Source organism: Malaclemys terrapin, chromosome 1, assembly GCF_027887155.1.
Source record: "Malaclemys terrapin pileata isolate rMalTer1 chromosome 1, rMalTer1.hap1, whole genome shotgun sequence".
Taxonomy (NCBI): Eukaryota; Metazoa; Chordata; order Testudines; family Emydidae; genus Malaclemys; species Malaclemys terrapin.
Window position 1 is genome coordinate 81978669 of NC_071505.1, and position 17528 is coordinate 81996196.

A 17528-nucleotide genomic window follows, 5' to 3' on the forward strand; every position below is an offset into this window, starting at 1 on the left:
GATTGCTACTGTTCAGTGAGAAATCATTTTGGAGTTGGAAAATCCACAGTGGAGTCCATTATCGTGCAAGTGTGTGGGGCTGTTCATTGTCTCCTGCTATGCAGGACTATGATTCTTGGCAATGTGCAAGAAATAGTGGATGGATTTGAAGCCATGGAATTCCCGAACTGTGGCGAGGTGATAGATGGAACACATATCCCTATTTTGGCACCAGCCTACTTTGCTAGTAAGTACACCAACAGAAAGGGCTACTTTACTATGGTAATACAAGTGCTACTGGATCACCAGGGCTTCTGCATTGAAATCAATGCAGGCTGGTAAGGGAAGGTGCATAATGCTCTCATCTTTAAGAACACAGGACGGCTGAGAAAGCTGAATGCAGGGATATTCTATCCTGACCAGTGGATTACCTTTGGTGATGTGGAAATGCCTGTAGTGATTCTGGGGGACCTAGTCTACACCTTGCTCCCCTGCCTCATGAAGCCGTACACCGGCCACCTTGACAGCACCAAGGAAAGATTTAACTACAGGCTCGATAGGTGCAGAATGACTGTGGAATGTTCTTTGGTAGATTGAAGGGTTGCTGGTGTTTTATTCACTAGTCTCAGTGAGGAAAAAATCCCAGTGGTTATAGCTGCATGTTGTATAGGCATCATATATGTGAGGCAAAGAGAGAAAAGCTGCTACCAGGAGGGAGGGGCAAGGTGGAGTGGCTGTCTGCTAGTTTGAACAACCTGACACCAGGGCTGTTACAGGAGCCCAATGTGGAGCTATACATTTGAGGGAGGCTTTAAAGATTCCTTTTTACAGTTAGCCACATTAGTGTTCTCTCTTGCTGTCTTGAGAGAGTGTCTCTCTTCTATAGTTTAAAGTATGTATTGTTTTGGTTTTTGCCTCCTGGCATCTATTCCCTTGTGCCTGCTGCAAAATAATAAATACTACTGTGCCTGTGGCTTTCCCTGCCACTAGGAGTTGTGTGGTGCTTGCTGTACTTTTATAAACATGGCTGGGTGTTTTCTGACACTCTCTGAATTCTGGGGTGCGCGATGTGCATTTGTAAGTACTGTTTGATTTCTTAACTGCCAATATGCATTCTGTAATATTTGGTGTGAAACTAATAAAGATACTCTGATTCTCTGAAAATAGAACTTTGCTGAGTGAGCTGCCGGGTGTGTTCGTCAAGTTAGGCAACTAGGAAAGGGCATTTCAAAAATGGGGGGGGAGGGTTCAAGGAGGAAAGGGGGCAGGCTTCTGGTCTCTTTCATTCTTGGGCAGTGGAATTTAATATTATGAGAAGAGCAATCACTGTCGCAGGGAGAGGGGCATTGTGGGACAGTAGCGGGAGGACTCTTAGGGTTGACTCAGGTCGTGCAGTGTCTACACTCGCACTGCATCAGTCAGAGTAGGTTGATCATGGCTCTGCACCGTTCAGGGAGGTGGTTTTACTACATTGCCGTAATGGGATTCTTACTTTGGCTGAAGTCAAATTTGAGTGTAGACGTGCATAAATAGGTCGAGGCAAGGCGACTTATGTTGACTTAACATTGTAGTGTAGACCAGGCCTAAGGATAGGGATATAACAAGATCATCTCACCCTTAAGTAAGTGTGCTTTACCAACATGTCAAACATCATTTCAGTTGGTACTGGGGAGTAATAAGAACTTGGTGTGATGGGGCTCTGTGTGTTATACCTTTCCATTGTCACTGTTTCCTATAAAATCACCTTTCCTTTTAGTAATGTGCATGAGCATTAAAGGCCACCTTTAGGGCAGAGAAGGACACATGGTCCAGGGACTGAAACAAACAGAACTCAGGAAATATCGTTTCTTGTTTTTGCCATGTAGGTTTTAGAATTTTCTTATTTAAATCACATAAATTAGATATTCTGATAATCTAGAAGAAAGTTTTTCACTCTCGACCCTTCAGGCAAATATCTTTGCCCTGGATATAATTTAAGAGATTCAGTCTTAAACTCATCTCTGTCTTTCTGCTAATATTGCTGAAGTTAGTCTGTCTCCCTGTTTATAAACTGCAAGATACAGTAGATACAGAGCTTTTCATTCCTTCTTTCTTTAACACGGAGCACCTTTGATCAAACTTCTCACTCAGTGGGTCTAATATTACTCTCCTGTGCACCTGTGTGATCCTACTGAAGTCAGTATGGTTGCAAGAGTGTACATGAGAGCTGAATTTGTCCCATTTAGTTCAAGTGAAACCTTGTCAACCACATTGTTAGTTTCTTGCAGTAAGGTTAGGATCTGAGCATTGTCTGTGAGGGCCTCAGCAGGTTCTGGTGCAATAGGAATTCAGTTTCCTGAGTTAGAGCACACAGAAAGTGGCCACTTGTTAGATTCTGTTTGTGCTGCCAACATCTTGATTTTTAGGCACCTTGGGTGGGAGGGGGGGTGTTCTTCAGTCTTTTATTCATTTTTCCTTTTAGGATAATTGTTTGTCTAAACATACTTTCATATAGTGATCCCTGAAAAATCTCATTGAATCCCCTGTCAGGATCTGTTACTTGAGGAATTTTATTAATTAAAGCCCCAAACATGCTTAATTGTAGGTACTTGAGTAGTTCCATTTAAGTAAAGTTAATCATACACATAAGTGTTTTCGAGATTGAGGCATCATATTTTTCATTCCACATGGTTCAAACAAACCAGTTTTGAATAGTTTTGTTATTATTTGCCTCCTGGAAATGAATGCTTTATTTAAAATATTTCAAAAATTCCTAGTTGCTCCATGGTCTTCTGTCCAAACATACTTCTGTGCAGTCTGATTTACAGTGTATATTTTCTACAACAGTTTGATATTAATTGAACTTCATGTGCCTACCCCTCCCACCTCTGATTTAATTTATACTTTAATGCTAGCAAAATATATTTTGCTATACCTTGTCAGAGACAGGGATCTGATCCAAAGCCCATTAGAGTCAGTGGGAAGAGTCTCATTGGCATCAGTGGGCTTTGGACCAGACTTCAGGCCCCCTAAGACCATCTTAACACAGATGTGTAAGTGCATTTCTAAACAAAGTCCCATTGACTTCAGAATACTTTGCTGAATCAGGGCCTAAATGCATAAATGACTACGCTGTGTATTTATTTCAAAATGCTAAATACGACTAGAAGATTTGTCTGACTGTTTTCCTATAGCTTTTTGTGGTAGCAGATGGGTTCCTGTTAAAAATCAGTAAGATACTGAATAAATTACAGCACTGCATCTGGTACTAAAGCTAGTATAAAGAAGTATTGACTAGTGAAATTTTGTGTGTGTATATGTGATATTATTTTTAGGTGCACTTTAAAAGGAGATTGTTCACATTCAAATAACTCAAGGGACTGGGTTAACATTTCACATGAAGCTGATGAATGCCTTACAATCCAGATAGGTCTCACTGGTAGAAACGAGGTATGTAAAAACAGTTTTATGTGTATTTGTTTGTCATTTTAAATGTGCTATTGCATCACTTACAGTAACTTTCCTCTTTTGGTCAGTACACTCCATAAACGAGCACCTGTCCATCTCAAAAACTGAAATATAGTGGATACTCGAACTGGGTGAATTTATAGATATGATAGATGCTCCCCTTATACCTCTTCTCTTCTCAGCCACAAGATGGGACATAAGGCTTTGCTTTATTGTGCTGACTCAGTACTTCATTATGCTGCCCAAGGGAGTGATTTAGTTATATTGTGACTTTATCACTTACGTTGTCCAGGGAGTATTTATGAAATGCACTAACTGGATTCCAGGTTTTATAAGAAGTCAGACTACAAGGCAGCATATGCACACAAATACAAACATGATCTTTGAGACCGTGACACTAGTGTTTGCAAAAATATTGAAATGAAAATGAATAGAGAAAAAAAAATCACAGGATCCTAGGAATGAGAAATGGAATATATGTACAGATGGAAGCCCACAGAGAACTTAATAGGGATGAAATCAGTAAGATTCTATAGAAATTGCTCTAATAATTGATATATAATAATATTAATACCTAGCCCTTGCATAGTGCTTTTTGTCAGTAAATCTGAATGCTTTACAAAAGAGGTAAGCATTGATATCCCATGCGGGGAAACTGAGGCACAGAGAGGTGACGTGACTTGCCCAAGGTCACCAGCAGGCCAATGGTCAAACTGGGAAGAGAGCCTCGGTCTCCTGAGTCCCAGCCCAGTGCTCTGTGCACTACAGAGTTATTTTTAAAATTCTATAGGAGTTCAAAAAGAGTCCTCCTGTTAGCACAAAAAAAAGAATATGTACTGTGGAGTCTAGTTTTATATATGCATACCAGTGCAGCTTTCGCTCCTTCTGTAGTAGATCTCACTTTTAGAATTTTTTTTCTGGGGTTCAGTCTCAAAAGTCTTAATTTCATCCCTTTATATTGATATATCCCCTGTACCCTCTTAAATACTTCTTCTATCTCCTCGTTGATCGCGTCCTTTAAATCATTGTAGGCTGGTTTCATGTCCCCCAGCTTAGTTGTTTCTTTGCCAGCCTATTCATCTTTACCTCTGTTAATCTTTCCTCATACATCAGTCACTCTAGCATCATGTTTGGTTTTGCTTCTCTTTTCTATATTCCCTCCATTTCTGAGACATGTTTCTGGCAATAAGAAAAAGATAGAAGTATGTTTGCTAAACACTATGAGGCCTAAAGCTGTTTATAGCTTATTCAGATGCAAGTGTCACTCTTACTGCTCCTGCCACCATTACAAGTGTCCCACCTGCAATCAGCACTACCACTATCACCTGACCAATTATTCTTGACTTGAGTGGGGTAAACAATTCATATTGATTAATATATTGGGCAAACTCAGCCCCTTTGTCCTTTGGAGAATTGTCCATGAACAGACTGCATTTTGTACTAATTTGCTCACTCTCTGAGATTGTTTGGAATCTCTTGCAAACAAATTTTGATTTATGGATTTGCTCACTATCTGTTCACCACAAGTATTGCTTTGAGTATTTATTTTTTGAGCTGTGTGGTTGGCCACCCAATTTGTATGATATTCATTTTGTTTCTTGATTGCATGAGCTAACATTTATAAATTACTTCCAACCAATTTAGTACAAAACAGATTTTATATTGTAATTAAGTGCATTTTGGATATAGACCCAAAAGTTAACTTTCCATGAACATTTATACAGACCTGCACAAATATTTGTGAAAAGGGAATGTAAAGGAGCATAACACTGTCAAAGCAAAATTCAATTAAACAGTTGTGAAAATATTCAAAAATATTTTTTCTCTCTTTTCACACACCTCTGATTTTAACAAGTCAGTAGTGCAGTAGCTCTCATCAACATCTTTTTTGTCTCCTTCCCTGCTTGGAATTCCCTTTGACAGGCCTCTGGTGAATCTGTCTGCTTCAGACATGGTCGTTTTTCTCTGCATTTTATATAGTTTGAACTTGTGTGAAGACAGAAAGGCAATTTAATAAATATTGCAAGTAATCAATTGTATTTTTACTTTTTTTTTTTTAGATTGTTATGACTGCAATTGGACATGTTTCAGCAGTCTCCAAAGGACACTTTGTTTGTATTGTGAAAGAGACAAAAACGGACCAAGTACTTTGTAAAAAGGAAGAGCCACAAATCATGAACTGTTCTTGCAAGCTAAATAATTCAGCACTAAGCAACAGGGGTATGTTTATTGAGCATCCACATGTTAAATACTTATTCATTATCCTTTATAACTGATTAAAACCAACAGTGAATACCTGCCCAGTGAGCGTAAGATGTAGATCAGTGGTCTCCAATCTTTTTACTCACAAGATCCCTTATTGAATTTAAAATCAACCCAGGATCTGCCCCGCTCCTTCCCCAAGGCCCCTCCCCGCTCGCTCTCCCCCACCCTCACTCACTTTCACTGGGCTGGGGCATGGGTTGGGGTGTGGGAGGGGGTGCAGGCTCTGGGCGGGGCCGAGGGGTTCGGACTGTGGGAGTGGGCTCTGGGCTGAGCCTTGGGCAGAGGGTTGGGGTGCAGGAGTGAGGGGTGCAAGCTCTGGGAGGGAGTTTGGGTGCAGCGGTCATATGGTCACACTGTACCTGATCTCATAGAATCCACTGGACATTTCATGAGTTTTACTTTTTGTTAGTGTCATTTGTGGTTTATAGATCCAAAATCCTTCAGGGACTGTCACAAATCAGTGTAATATTCTCAACTGTGGGGTGTCCAGGCTGGGGAGGAGTGTCTGGGTGGGGCAGGGGGTTGAGGTGCAGGCCGGGATGCAAGCTCTGGGAGGGAGTTTGGGTACATGAGGGGTAGGGTGACCAGACGAAAAGCCAAAATATCGGGACCGCCGCAGCCTTTTCAATTGTTACACTCACCCGTCCGAGTCTTCAGAGGCATTTCGGTGGCGGGTAATAAGCCTTGCCGCCAAAGAAGGAAGTACCCTCCGCTGAAATGCCGCTGATACCCGAATGTGCCGGGTGAGTGTAACAATTGAAAAGGCGCTCCCCTGCCTGTCACCATCGCCCAGAGCAACAAGGAAAAAAAAAAAAAAACGCCCGAAACAAAATATCGGGACAATTGGCGTCCCGACCATACTTCGGTCGGGACGCAGGACAAACTGCTCGATATCGGGACAGTCCTGATTTTATTGGGACGTCTGGTCACCCTTACGAGGGGGCTCCGGGCTGGGGCAGGGGGTTGGGATGCAAGAGGGGGTGCAAGGTGCAGGCTCCAGCCAGGCTGCGCTTACCACAGGCAGCTCCCGGTCGGCTGCCTGCCTGTTCTGGCCCCACACCGCTCCTGGAAGCAGCTGGCTGCTGTCGCGTCTCTGCTCTCATGTCCATGCACTGCCTGCACCCACAAGCGCTGCCCCTGCATGGCAGGGACAATGCTGGGGGCGGGGGCAGCGCATAGAGCCGTCTCACTCAGACACACACATTCCCGGGGCCACAGAGATGTGCCAGCAGCCAGCCGCTTCCGGGAGTGGCATGGGGCCAGGGAAGACAGGCAGCCTGCATGAGCCCCGCTGCGCTGCCGGCTTCTGGTGGCCAGAGATCGCGATCAACTGGCAGAGGCTCCAGGATCGACCAGTCGATTGCGATCGACCCGTTGGTGACCACTGATGTAGACTATGCTTTGTATTAAGGTTTTTCATTTGAAAAACACTTGATTCTTATTTTGGCAAGTTATTTGAACATATTAAAGTGTGCTTGATCGTTCAAGTTTTGTTTATATGTAACCTTCTACTGAAAATGTTATAGGTCCCCTTCTGAGCCAATCTGCAGAGAATTTGAGTTGTTTCAACCGTCATCTGGGAAGCCTTGTCTCTTTAGCTCAACCTATACTAGTTCAATCTTTTAGCTCTGGAAGTGCTTGGTACAGCCCCTGCTGTGTTGGCTAAGATAGCAGCTGTCACACATACATTCATGATTATAATGTTATACCTACTTTGGGCTCAATTCTGTCCTCAATTACGTAGTAAAACACCTATTGATTTCAATCTGAATTAAACTGAGGGGCAGGGTTGATTTTGTTTATACTGCGAAATATGCTGTTTAATACCTTCTCATACAGCCTCTTAACTTTTTTCTGGAAAATAGCTTTGTTTGGAGACTACTGGCAAGAGATGTTGAAAACTAATGTGAATTAGTGGTTAAGAATCAAATTCTGTTCTAACAGCTTTTAATACTGTTGTACCAGTGTGAAATGAGAGAAAAAATTGGGTATGTATATCTGAATTATAGTTTAATGTTAATAAACAGTAATTTTACAATACATTGTTTATCAACTGTAGATAGAAAAACTTAGGGTTCAATGGTGATTGGCTGAGTGATAATTGTAAAGAATAATTTATTTGATAAATTTTGCCTCTTTATGTTTGTGAATTGCCTGCAAAAAGACAATGAACTGACTGTGAACAAATCTATTCTTGATTTCATTCATTATTCAGATTTATTCACTACATCATTCTGCAGTAATTCTTAGTCCATGGCATTGTTCATGAGCAGTTAGTTGTGAATATTAAATATTATTCTGATTGGACAGATAGGTCATGTGGTATGTTTCCTGACTTGGATGAGTGTAAGTCTTAGAATCAGGTTGTGAATTATTATAAGCTTGGAATTCACTTTCTGGAATTCAGGATTCAGTCCCAAAGTAGCTCAGAAGGTAATCTATGACACCAATTTCTGTTCCATTAGTAACATAATCTTTTTTCCCTGTGCATTGCTTCATGGATCTGTGTGAATACATATGGATCTTTTAAAGATCTGTTTTACAATGTTTCACTAGTCCACTAGAAACTGCTGGTGCCAAAGCAGAAAAGAGAGCTCTAAAACAACTGACAGGCAAGGATGCAATCATATTAGTGAACACAAAAATAAAACATCTTTAAAATGTACTGAGAGTTTGACAAAAAAACAGTGGGATAAGGAAATTTAACGTAGACGCTAAAACTCTAGCATTAACCTTTTCTCTTTTCCTAGGTATTGTAGACCAAAAGATACGTAACAGTATGCGTAGATCTGATCCTCTTTTAATACTCCCATGTAAAGGGCTAAATGAAACATCAGCTTTAATTTCTGAACATTCTTGATTTTATTGTAGGCCCCAAACCTGCAAAGAGCTCTGCACAGATGGAGTCTTGTTCCACTGGGAGCTCCTTGCAGTGTCGAGGTCTTAAGATTTCATCCTACAGTCTTTGCTCAGGCAAAACTCCCACTGGAGTCACAGGCTTCACAGCCCTAACTGTTAATTAAATGTATTGCTCTGTGTGTTGCATCTTTTTCTAATATTGATTGTTAAAAACAAGAGGAAACGCTTTTGTCATAAATGTGTGACAGCTGGGATAATAGAGGATGACTCCAGGGCATTAAGCTGTCCATTGTAAATACATATTAATGGACTTTAAAAAATGCAAGTAATGTCATAAATACATTAAGAACTTTTATAATGCCTATTATTGACCCACTCCCATGAGCCACGTTAGCACAGTTGTAGAATTTGTCACTTCCCCTCTCTTTTTTTATGGGGGGAGGGTCTGTTGCTTACAATGTGTTTGTATAATGCCTAGCACAAATGGGGCCCTGAACTCAACTAGAACTTCTAGGTGCTACTGTCATTTTACTACAGTTATGACTACTGCTACAAATCAGTTACTAATAGACCCATGGGTGTTGCAAGTATGTTGAAAAGTACACGCTATCTGATATTAACTTGCCCTCACCCTGTGAGAAAGGGCCTTTGCGAGACTCCTGTGATCTTCTCACCAGGGAAAATGCTTTGAAAACAGCTACTGCTCAGTGCAATCTGATGCATTCTTCTTGGGCTCAGTCCAGCTCATACTGAAATCAACAGCTGTTTTTCCGCTAACAACTTGATCAGCCAGGGATAAGAGTAATTTGTTTTTAGTATTTAAAGAAGGCATAAACTCCACCAGAAGCAGCGAAATATCTTTCCTTTGCTCATTCTCTCTCCCCTCCCCCCATTCAAGCACTTATCAATAAATAGTGAATATGACCAATTAAGTCTCTGATCATGCAGTGACTTAGGTGTGTGGTTAACTTTATGCACTATGGACCAGATTTTTAAAGGTTTTTACGTGCCTAAAGCTGCAGATATGCCTTAGTGTGAATTTTCAAATCCTGCTAGGTGCCTATCTGCATCTTTAGATAACTAAAATACCTTTAAAAATCTGGCATTCTGGCCCCATTGCGGCAAAGTACTTAACCTATGAGTAGTCCCAAAGTCAGTGTTCATCCCAGGGTTGACCGTGACGAGCTAACACACATAGGTGGGTAGGTGTAACTTGAGCTTGGGCAGTTATTTGTTCTGCATGCATGTGCATGCAGGCATGCACACACACTCACACCAATATAAGGGACCATTGCAAAGCACACATCATAGCTTAAGTGGCAAATGCCTGGCTATACTTTTGAGTGTGGTATTCACCTTATGAGAGAGGAAGGTATTCTTTCATTCCATAGCTGCCAATGAATTGTTGGTATAGTAATTATTGGCTAAAATAATAGCAAATCAACTCATGTAGTCATAAAATATTTAAACAGGATAAAAATTGCTACTGTGTAGATAGCACAATCTGTAGAAGAGTTTGAAACAGAAAGAGAAGGATGTATTGTTTGTGAAGAGAAGCACCTGTCTAGTGGTTAAAGCACAAGCCTGAAAGTTGGGAAATTCGGGTTTTGCCACAGACATGCTGTGTAATCCTGGAGAAGTCACTTAATTTGTAGCTAGCAAGGGATTTGAAGGGCAACAAGAAGGGTTTCTTCAGGTATGTTAGGAACAAGAAGAAAGTCAAGAAAAGTGACTTACTGAATGAGGGAGGCAGCCTAGTGACAGAGGATGTGGAAAAAGCTAATGTACTCAATGCTTTTTTTGCCTCTGTCTTCACAAAGAAGGTCAGCTCCCAGATTACTGCACTGGGCAGTACAGTATGGGGAGGAGGTGACCAGCCCTCTGTGGAGAAAGAAGTGGGTTAGGATTATTTAGAAAAGCTGGACGAGCACAAGTTCATGGGGCTGGATGCGCTGCATCCGAGGGTGCTAAAGGAGTTGGCGGATTTGATTGCAGAGCCATTGGCCATTATCTTTGAAAACTCATGGTGATCTGGGGAGGTCCCGGATGACTGGAAAAAGGCTAATGTAGTCCCCATCTTTAAAAAAGGGAAGAAGGAGGATCCGGGGAACTACAGGCCAGTCAGCCTCACCTCAGTCCTTGGGAAAATCATGGAACAGGTCCTCAAGGAATCAATCCTGAAGCACTTAGAGGAGAGGCAAGTGATCAGGAACAGTCAGCATGGATTCACCAAGGGCCTGACTAACCTAATTGCCTTCTATGATGAGATAACTGGCTCTGTGGATGAGGGGAAAGCAGTGGATGTGTTATTCCTTGACTTTAGCAAAGCTTTTGATACGGTCTCCCACAGTATTCTTGCCAGCAAGTTAAAGAAGTATAGACTGGATGAATGGACTATAAGGTGGATAGAAAGCTGGCTAGATCTTCGGGCTCAACAGGTAGTGATCAATGGCTCCATGTCTAGTTGGCAGCCAGTATCAAGCGGAGTGCCCCAAGGGTCGGTCCTGGGGCTGGTTTTGTTCAATATCTTCATTAATGATCTGGAGGATGGCGTGGACTGCATTCTCAGCAAGTTTGCAGACGACACTAAACTGGGAGGAGTGGTAGATACGCTGGAGGGTAGGGATAGCATACAGAGGGACCTAGACAAATTAGAGGATTGGGCCAAAAGTAATCTGATGAGGTTCAACAAGGACAAGTGCAGAGTGCTGCACTTAGGGTGGAAGAATCACATGCACTGCTACAGACTAGGGACCGAATGACTAGGCAGCAGTTCTGCAGAAAAGGACTTAGGGGCTACAGTGGACAAAAAGATGTGCCCTTGTTGCCAAGAAGGCTAATGGCATTTTGGTCTGTATAAGTAGGGGCATTGCCAGCAGATCGAGGGATGTGATCATTCCCCTCTATTTGACATTGGTGAAGCCTCATCTGGAGTACTGTGTCCAATTTTGGACCCCACACTACAAGAAGGATGTGGAAAAATTGGAAAGAGTCCAGGAGAAGGCAAAAAAAAAATGATTAGGGGGCTGGAGGACATGAGTTATGAGGAGAGGCTGAGGGAACTGGGATTGTTTAGTCTGCATAAGAGAAAAATGAGGTGGGATTTGATAGCTGCTTTCAACTACCTGAAAGGGGGTTCCAAAGAGGCTGGATCTAGCCTGTTCTCAGTGATACCAGATGACAGAACAAGGAGTAATGGTCTCAAGTTGCAGTGGGGGAGGTTTAGGTTGGATATTAGGAAAAACTTTTTCACTAGGAGGGTGGTGAAGCACTGGAATGGGTTATCTAGGGAGGTGGTGGAATCTCCTTCCTTAGAAGTTTTTAAGGTCAGGCTTGACAAAGCCCTGGCTGGGATGATTTAGTTGGGGATTGGTCCTGCTTTGAGCAAGGGTTTGGACTAGATGACCTCCTGAGGTCCCTTCCAACCCTGATATTCTATGATTTTATGAATTTCTCTGTGGGGGAGTTTCCTTGTCTCTTAGCATGAAGATATTACTACTTTCCTACCTCATAGGGGTGATGCCAAACTTAAATCATAAAAGTGTGTAAAGTATTTTGAGAATTTTGGATGGAAGGTGCTGTAGGAAGACAAAATGTTGTTGTTGTTATATAAAGCAAAAGTGTATATGTGAGGGGAGAGAGAGAGAGGACAAACATACCAACCAGGATGCAGCTTGGTGCATGTTGGCTGCTAAGATTAAGTCAATGAATATTCAGGTATTTCTTGTAGCATGGTAACCAACATACATCTAATACAGGTAACTTTTTTATTTCAGCTGTTCAAGTGACACTCATCTCTGATTCTTGGAATTTGTCAAAAACATTTCAGTTGAAAAAGTAAGAGTTTGTTTTCTAAATATGTTCACTAAGGGCTGTGTATCTGAAGTGTGTGCATGTTATTTTTTTAAAGTATTTAAAAAGGGGGATGCACTTCACCAGAGGCCGAGAAATCCCTTCTCCTGGCCTATATCCGCTCCTCTTTTTTGTGGCTTTATAAAGCTGCTTTCATGTGGTGTCTGTTTTAAAATCAAACGATAAAAAGAGGTAATTCTTATAAGCCCCTGGCAGCAACAGGAGAGTTGTTATAACAATGCTAACTCCCACTGAAATAATAAAGGCTGTAACCTGGAAATTAGCGGACATTTTACCTGTGTAAGGGCTGAGAGCCATGTTGTACCTTCCCATGGTCTAACCTGGATGAATGGATACAGAAGACCCAGAAAAGTGTGTGAAGTTCATCTTAAGGTGTTTGCTCCTATTAAAGCAGTGATGCCATTTGTTATGATGTTAACAGCAGAAAGTAACACCTAATGAAATAGTAGTAATATTGAAACCCGAGGAGCAGTTATAGCTACACATCCATTCTTTAGCACCATATTCTGGGCTTATTTTGCACTGAGAACTCTTACTGAGAGCAGTGGGAGTTACTCATACAGGATGTGGGTAGATTATGAACAAGATTATATATATATGACAGGGTTGCCTGCGATAGTAGGGGACTGGATTTCATGATCCAAGGAGGTCCCTTCCAGTTCTATGTCCTGTGTTCCTATACCCCTTAATCAACACTTTTCCTTTTCTGACTGTAATAAACACTGAGATAGGGAAGAGTTGCAGGGAGCCTCTCTTCTTTCTCCTTGGTGGGTAGAACACTGGAGATTATAACACAAATAAGTGTTTTGCTCATTTTAATATAGTTTAAAGATTTACAGTGTTGTTCTGTTAGGTTTCTACTTTTTGCATAACTTGAAATTTCATGTTCACAAATGTATTTCTTAATGTATTTGCTTAATCCTTGTATTTGATGCAAACTATCTGTTTTATGTATTGCCAGTTGCTCAAGATGTATCAGCACTCGTGTTTGTACCTTCTGTGAAAGCAAGCATATCTCTCCCTTTGTTGCCTGCAAGCCTGATGATTCTGGGCAAGTTCAGGTAAAATTCTTTGGGATTTATAGAACTTAACATTTTCTGTGGTACCTTTTTTATTATTTAAGCAAATGTATGTTTCTTATTCATTTTGATGTGACAGAACGTTTGGAATTTTTCAGGATGATTGTCATCTGATTGATAAACAAGGGGATGTGCCAGCCACTACTGCTTCCCAAATGAAAGCTACTACACAGATGTCAGAGGTTAGCTAACATTTTTAGATAGATGTAAATGATGCACAAATTGATATGGGGAAATGCTCATATTAAAGGAGGGAAGGTTGGAAGGAAGGCAAGGGTAATTATAAGAGAATTAATTGGTATATAATTATTGCACAGACTTGTTATTAATAATTATTATTTATATTAAATAGCGTTTAGTGGCACAAACTAGGATTCGGGCTCCACTCTGCTAGGTGTTGTACATATACATAGAAAGAGACAGTACTTCCCTCAAACACCATACAAAGTACATAGACAAAGGGTGGGTAGGAAGTATTACCAGCCCTACTTTACAGATGGAGAATGAGGCAAAGAGAGATGAAAAGTCACACGAGGATTCTGTGACAGAACCAGAAACTGAACTCAGATCTCCAGTGTCCTAAGTGCCTTAACCACAAGACCATTCTCGCTTTCTTGATGGTTCCAAACAATCTTAAATGTTTGATAAAATTAAATAAACAGAATCAATTGGTGCTCTCAGCTTAGCCATCAGTGGTTTGCTGATTTACTGTAGGTGTCAGAAGAGAAGTGGGTATTGAAGAGGAGTTTGATTGATGGATAATAACTACAGTAACTCCCCTTTTAACATCCTCTCGCTTAATGTTGGTTTTTGATCTTGCGTCCCTGCTCAATTACAGAACATGCTCCATTTAAAGTTGTGCAATGATTCACTATAACGTCGTTTGGCTGCCTGCTTTGTCCACAGCTGGCAGCCCCCCATCAGCTCCCCTATGCCCCCCCACAGCGCCTCCCGCCTGCCGGCAAACCCCACAAATCAGCGCCTTCCCCCTTCTCCCCCCGCCTCCTGCCTGCAGCAATCAGCTGGCTTGCGGCATTCAGGAGGGAGGGGAGAAGAGTGAGGACTTGGCGCGCAGGCTCCCTCTGCCTCCCGAACGCCGCAGACCAGCTGATTGCCATGGGCAGGAGGCAGGGGAGGGAGGGGGAGCCTGAACGCAGAGTCCTCGCTCCTCCCCCCTCCCTCCTGAACGTCGCAAGCCAGCTGATTGCCACGGGCAGGAGGGAGGGGGGAGGAGCGAGGACACGGCGCACCTCCCCCCCTCCCTCCCCTGCCTCCTGCCTGTGGCAATCAGCTGGCTTGCGGTGTTCAGGAGGCAGGGGAGGGAGGGGGAGCCTGCGCGCTGTGTCCTCGCTCCTCCCCCTTGCCTCCTGAACGCTGCAAGCCAGCTGATTGCCACGGGCAGGAGGCAGGGGAGGGAGGAGTGAGGACGCGGTGTGCGGAGTAAATGGGGAGGAGGGGGGGAAGAAGAGGCAGGTTAAGGGTGGGGGCTTGGGGGAAGGGGTGGCATGAGCAGGCCAAGGGTTGAGCCCCCTGCCCCTGCTGCTTGCAGAGTAGGGGAAACTGCTGCTGCTGCTGCACAAGGTTCTTCTCCTAGCCTACAGCACCTTCAGCCTCCTTGCCTGCCTCACTGTCTCCAGTGCCAGTGGGCTGTGCCTGTGTGGAGTAAGGCGGGGGCACCTCCCAACTAAAGTACTGTACTGTATGGCAAAAAAAAATTTCCCAGGAACCTAACCCCCCCCCATTTACATTCATTCTTATGGGGAAATTGGATTCACTTAACATCATTTCACTTAAAGTCGCATTTTTCAGGAACATAACTACAACATTAAGCGAGGAGTTACTGTACATAGAAAGTTGCTACCTATTTGGTTTCTCATTTTCTGCGAGATAGCATGGCTGCTATAAATAGATGCTAAGGGGGAATATAGTATTCTTTTCTCTACTTCTCTGGATATGTCCGCCTAATACCTTATACATCAAGATGAGTTACCTCCCAATCCAGCTGCTAGGCTTGATGGTGAAGTTTTTGAACAAAATAATAAGATCATTTTTATTTTTCAAACAGAAAAATGGGACTGTAGTATGTGCACGTCTGAACATTAATATTTTGGAGTTGATGTGTGCATAGAGTGTTAGCATTGCAGAGAGAACAGAACAAACTCCTCTATGCCTCGTTTCCAAGTGCATTAGTGTGGAATTGGTAAACGGTTGGAATTGTTGAAAGATGGTTTTCTCCCACATGCCTTATCTTGGGCCCGGTCCCCACTAACCCCCCACTTCGGACTAAGGTACGCAAATTCAGCTACGTTAATAACGTAGCTGAATTCGAAGTACCTTAGTCCGAACTTACCGCGGGTCCAGACGCGGCAGGGAGGCTCCCCCGTCGATGCCGCGTACTCCTCTTGCCGAGCTGGAGTACCGGCGTCGACAGCGAGCACTTCCGGGATCGATCCGGGATCGATTTATCGCGTCTAAACCAGACACAATAAATCGATCCCAGAACATCGATTGCCTGCTGCCGGACCCTCCGGTAAGTGTAGACGTACCCTTGGAGACACTGTGATGGAAAAAGCTGTTGAAGCATTAAAAAGCAATGGAAAGGCAGATATTGTTTAGACTCAATTGAAACATTCAAAAGGCTTTAAAACTGCAGCTGAAATCCTGCTTTTTCTTTTATTCTGAAGGTTGGAATTTTTATTTTGGCTTTAGAACTTTAGGGTCAAACAGTGGCTGGACCTGCACAGGAGCATTAGAAAGGGGGAAAGGCCACAAGAAACCCTCTGCCCTCTCAGAGCAGGACTAGCCATCCTGCGCCCTGCAGACAAATTATGGCAATCCACCCAGGGCACAGCCATAATTTGGCTGCAGGGCGCAGGATGGCTAGTCCTGCTCTGAGAGGTCTGTATCTAGTGGGCTGAGGTAGGGAACTGTGCTTCCTTTCAGCCCATGAACCAGCTGACCTATAATGGGGCAATGCTATCTACATCTTCCAAGATGCAGCAAAAGTCTTTTGCCCAGGACACTTCCCTCAGCACCAGTTGAGGCATTATGCCATTCAAATCAGAGTGGGCAAGATCACCAATTGGTGTAAATTGGTGTAGCTCCATCGAGGTCAGTGACCATGTGCTGACGTACACCAGCTAAAGCTGTGGCTCTATATCTCCAAGTCCTGCGGCTCAGACAGCTCCCTCTCTTTGTGTATCTCTCTAAGTATTTATACTGCACTCATCAGTGTGGTAGCTGAGCACCTTACAAAGAGTTTAAAAATATCACCCTGTTTCTTTCCTGTTTTCCTCCCTGTTATTGCTGGGGGCAGGTCTACACTACCCGACGGATTGGCAGGTAATGATCGATCTATCAGGGGTCGATTTAAGGGAAGAATACAGCTGGCAGAGAGTATCTCTGCCTCAGTTTCTCCAAACTACAAACAATATCACACAAGCATTTATACATTTTAATGGCATGCATTAATTAAAAACATCTGCAGTTTATTTATATTATGTCCTGCCCATTCCTGCATTTTCTCACTTCTGTTCTCAAAACATCGCTATCTCAAGGCTGGGTCACGCTGACTCTACTCTGCTGTCTTTTACTTGCTTCTGACGTGAGCCCTTATTCTACAGGTCTTGCGATATTAGGCTAAGACTTAGCATGACAGTTGTTCTGTTTCTTAAAACTGAGAAGCCTATATTTAAATCCTTTAACCCTGTTTCCACATCGCGTCTAGTCTAGACGTGATAAATCGATCCCCAAGTGCTCTCCCGTTGACTCAGTATTCCACCGCTGCAAGAGGCACAAGCGGAGTCGATGGGGGAGCAGCAGCAGTCGACTCAGCACCGTGAAGACGCCGCGGTAAGTCGACCTAAATACGTCGACTTCAGCGACGCTATTCTCAGAGCTGAAGTTGCATATCTTAGATCGATCCCCCCCTAGTGTAGACGAGGGCTGGGAGTCTCTCAGCTGAGTTGAAGAAATGAGTTTTGCATGTGCAAGTGGGGAAGTTAACGGTGGTGTTCTGACGCAGAA

At 43.0% G+C, this 17528-nt stretch overlaps 1 protein-coding gene across 1 annotated transcript in view; it reads left to right on the top strand.

Annotated features, from left to right (window-relative positions):
* Positions 1-17528, top strand: part of PLXNC1 (plexin C1) — a 102542-nt gene that overhangs the window by 23718 nt on the left and 61296 nt on the right. Inside the window, exons 5-9 of the mRNA XM_054028142.1 lie at positions 3294-3408; positions 5487-5646; positions 12327-12387; positions 13385-13484; positions 13601-13684. Of these exons, the coding sequence (XP_053884117.1) occupies positions 3294-3408; positions 5487-5646; positions 12327-12387; positions 13385-13484; positions 13601-13684 (520 nt within the window). The remainder of the gene's footprint in view (positions 1-3293; positions 3409-5486; positions 5647-12326; positions 12388-13384; positions 13485-13600; positions 13685-17528) is intronic.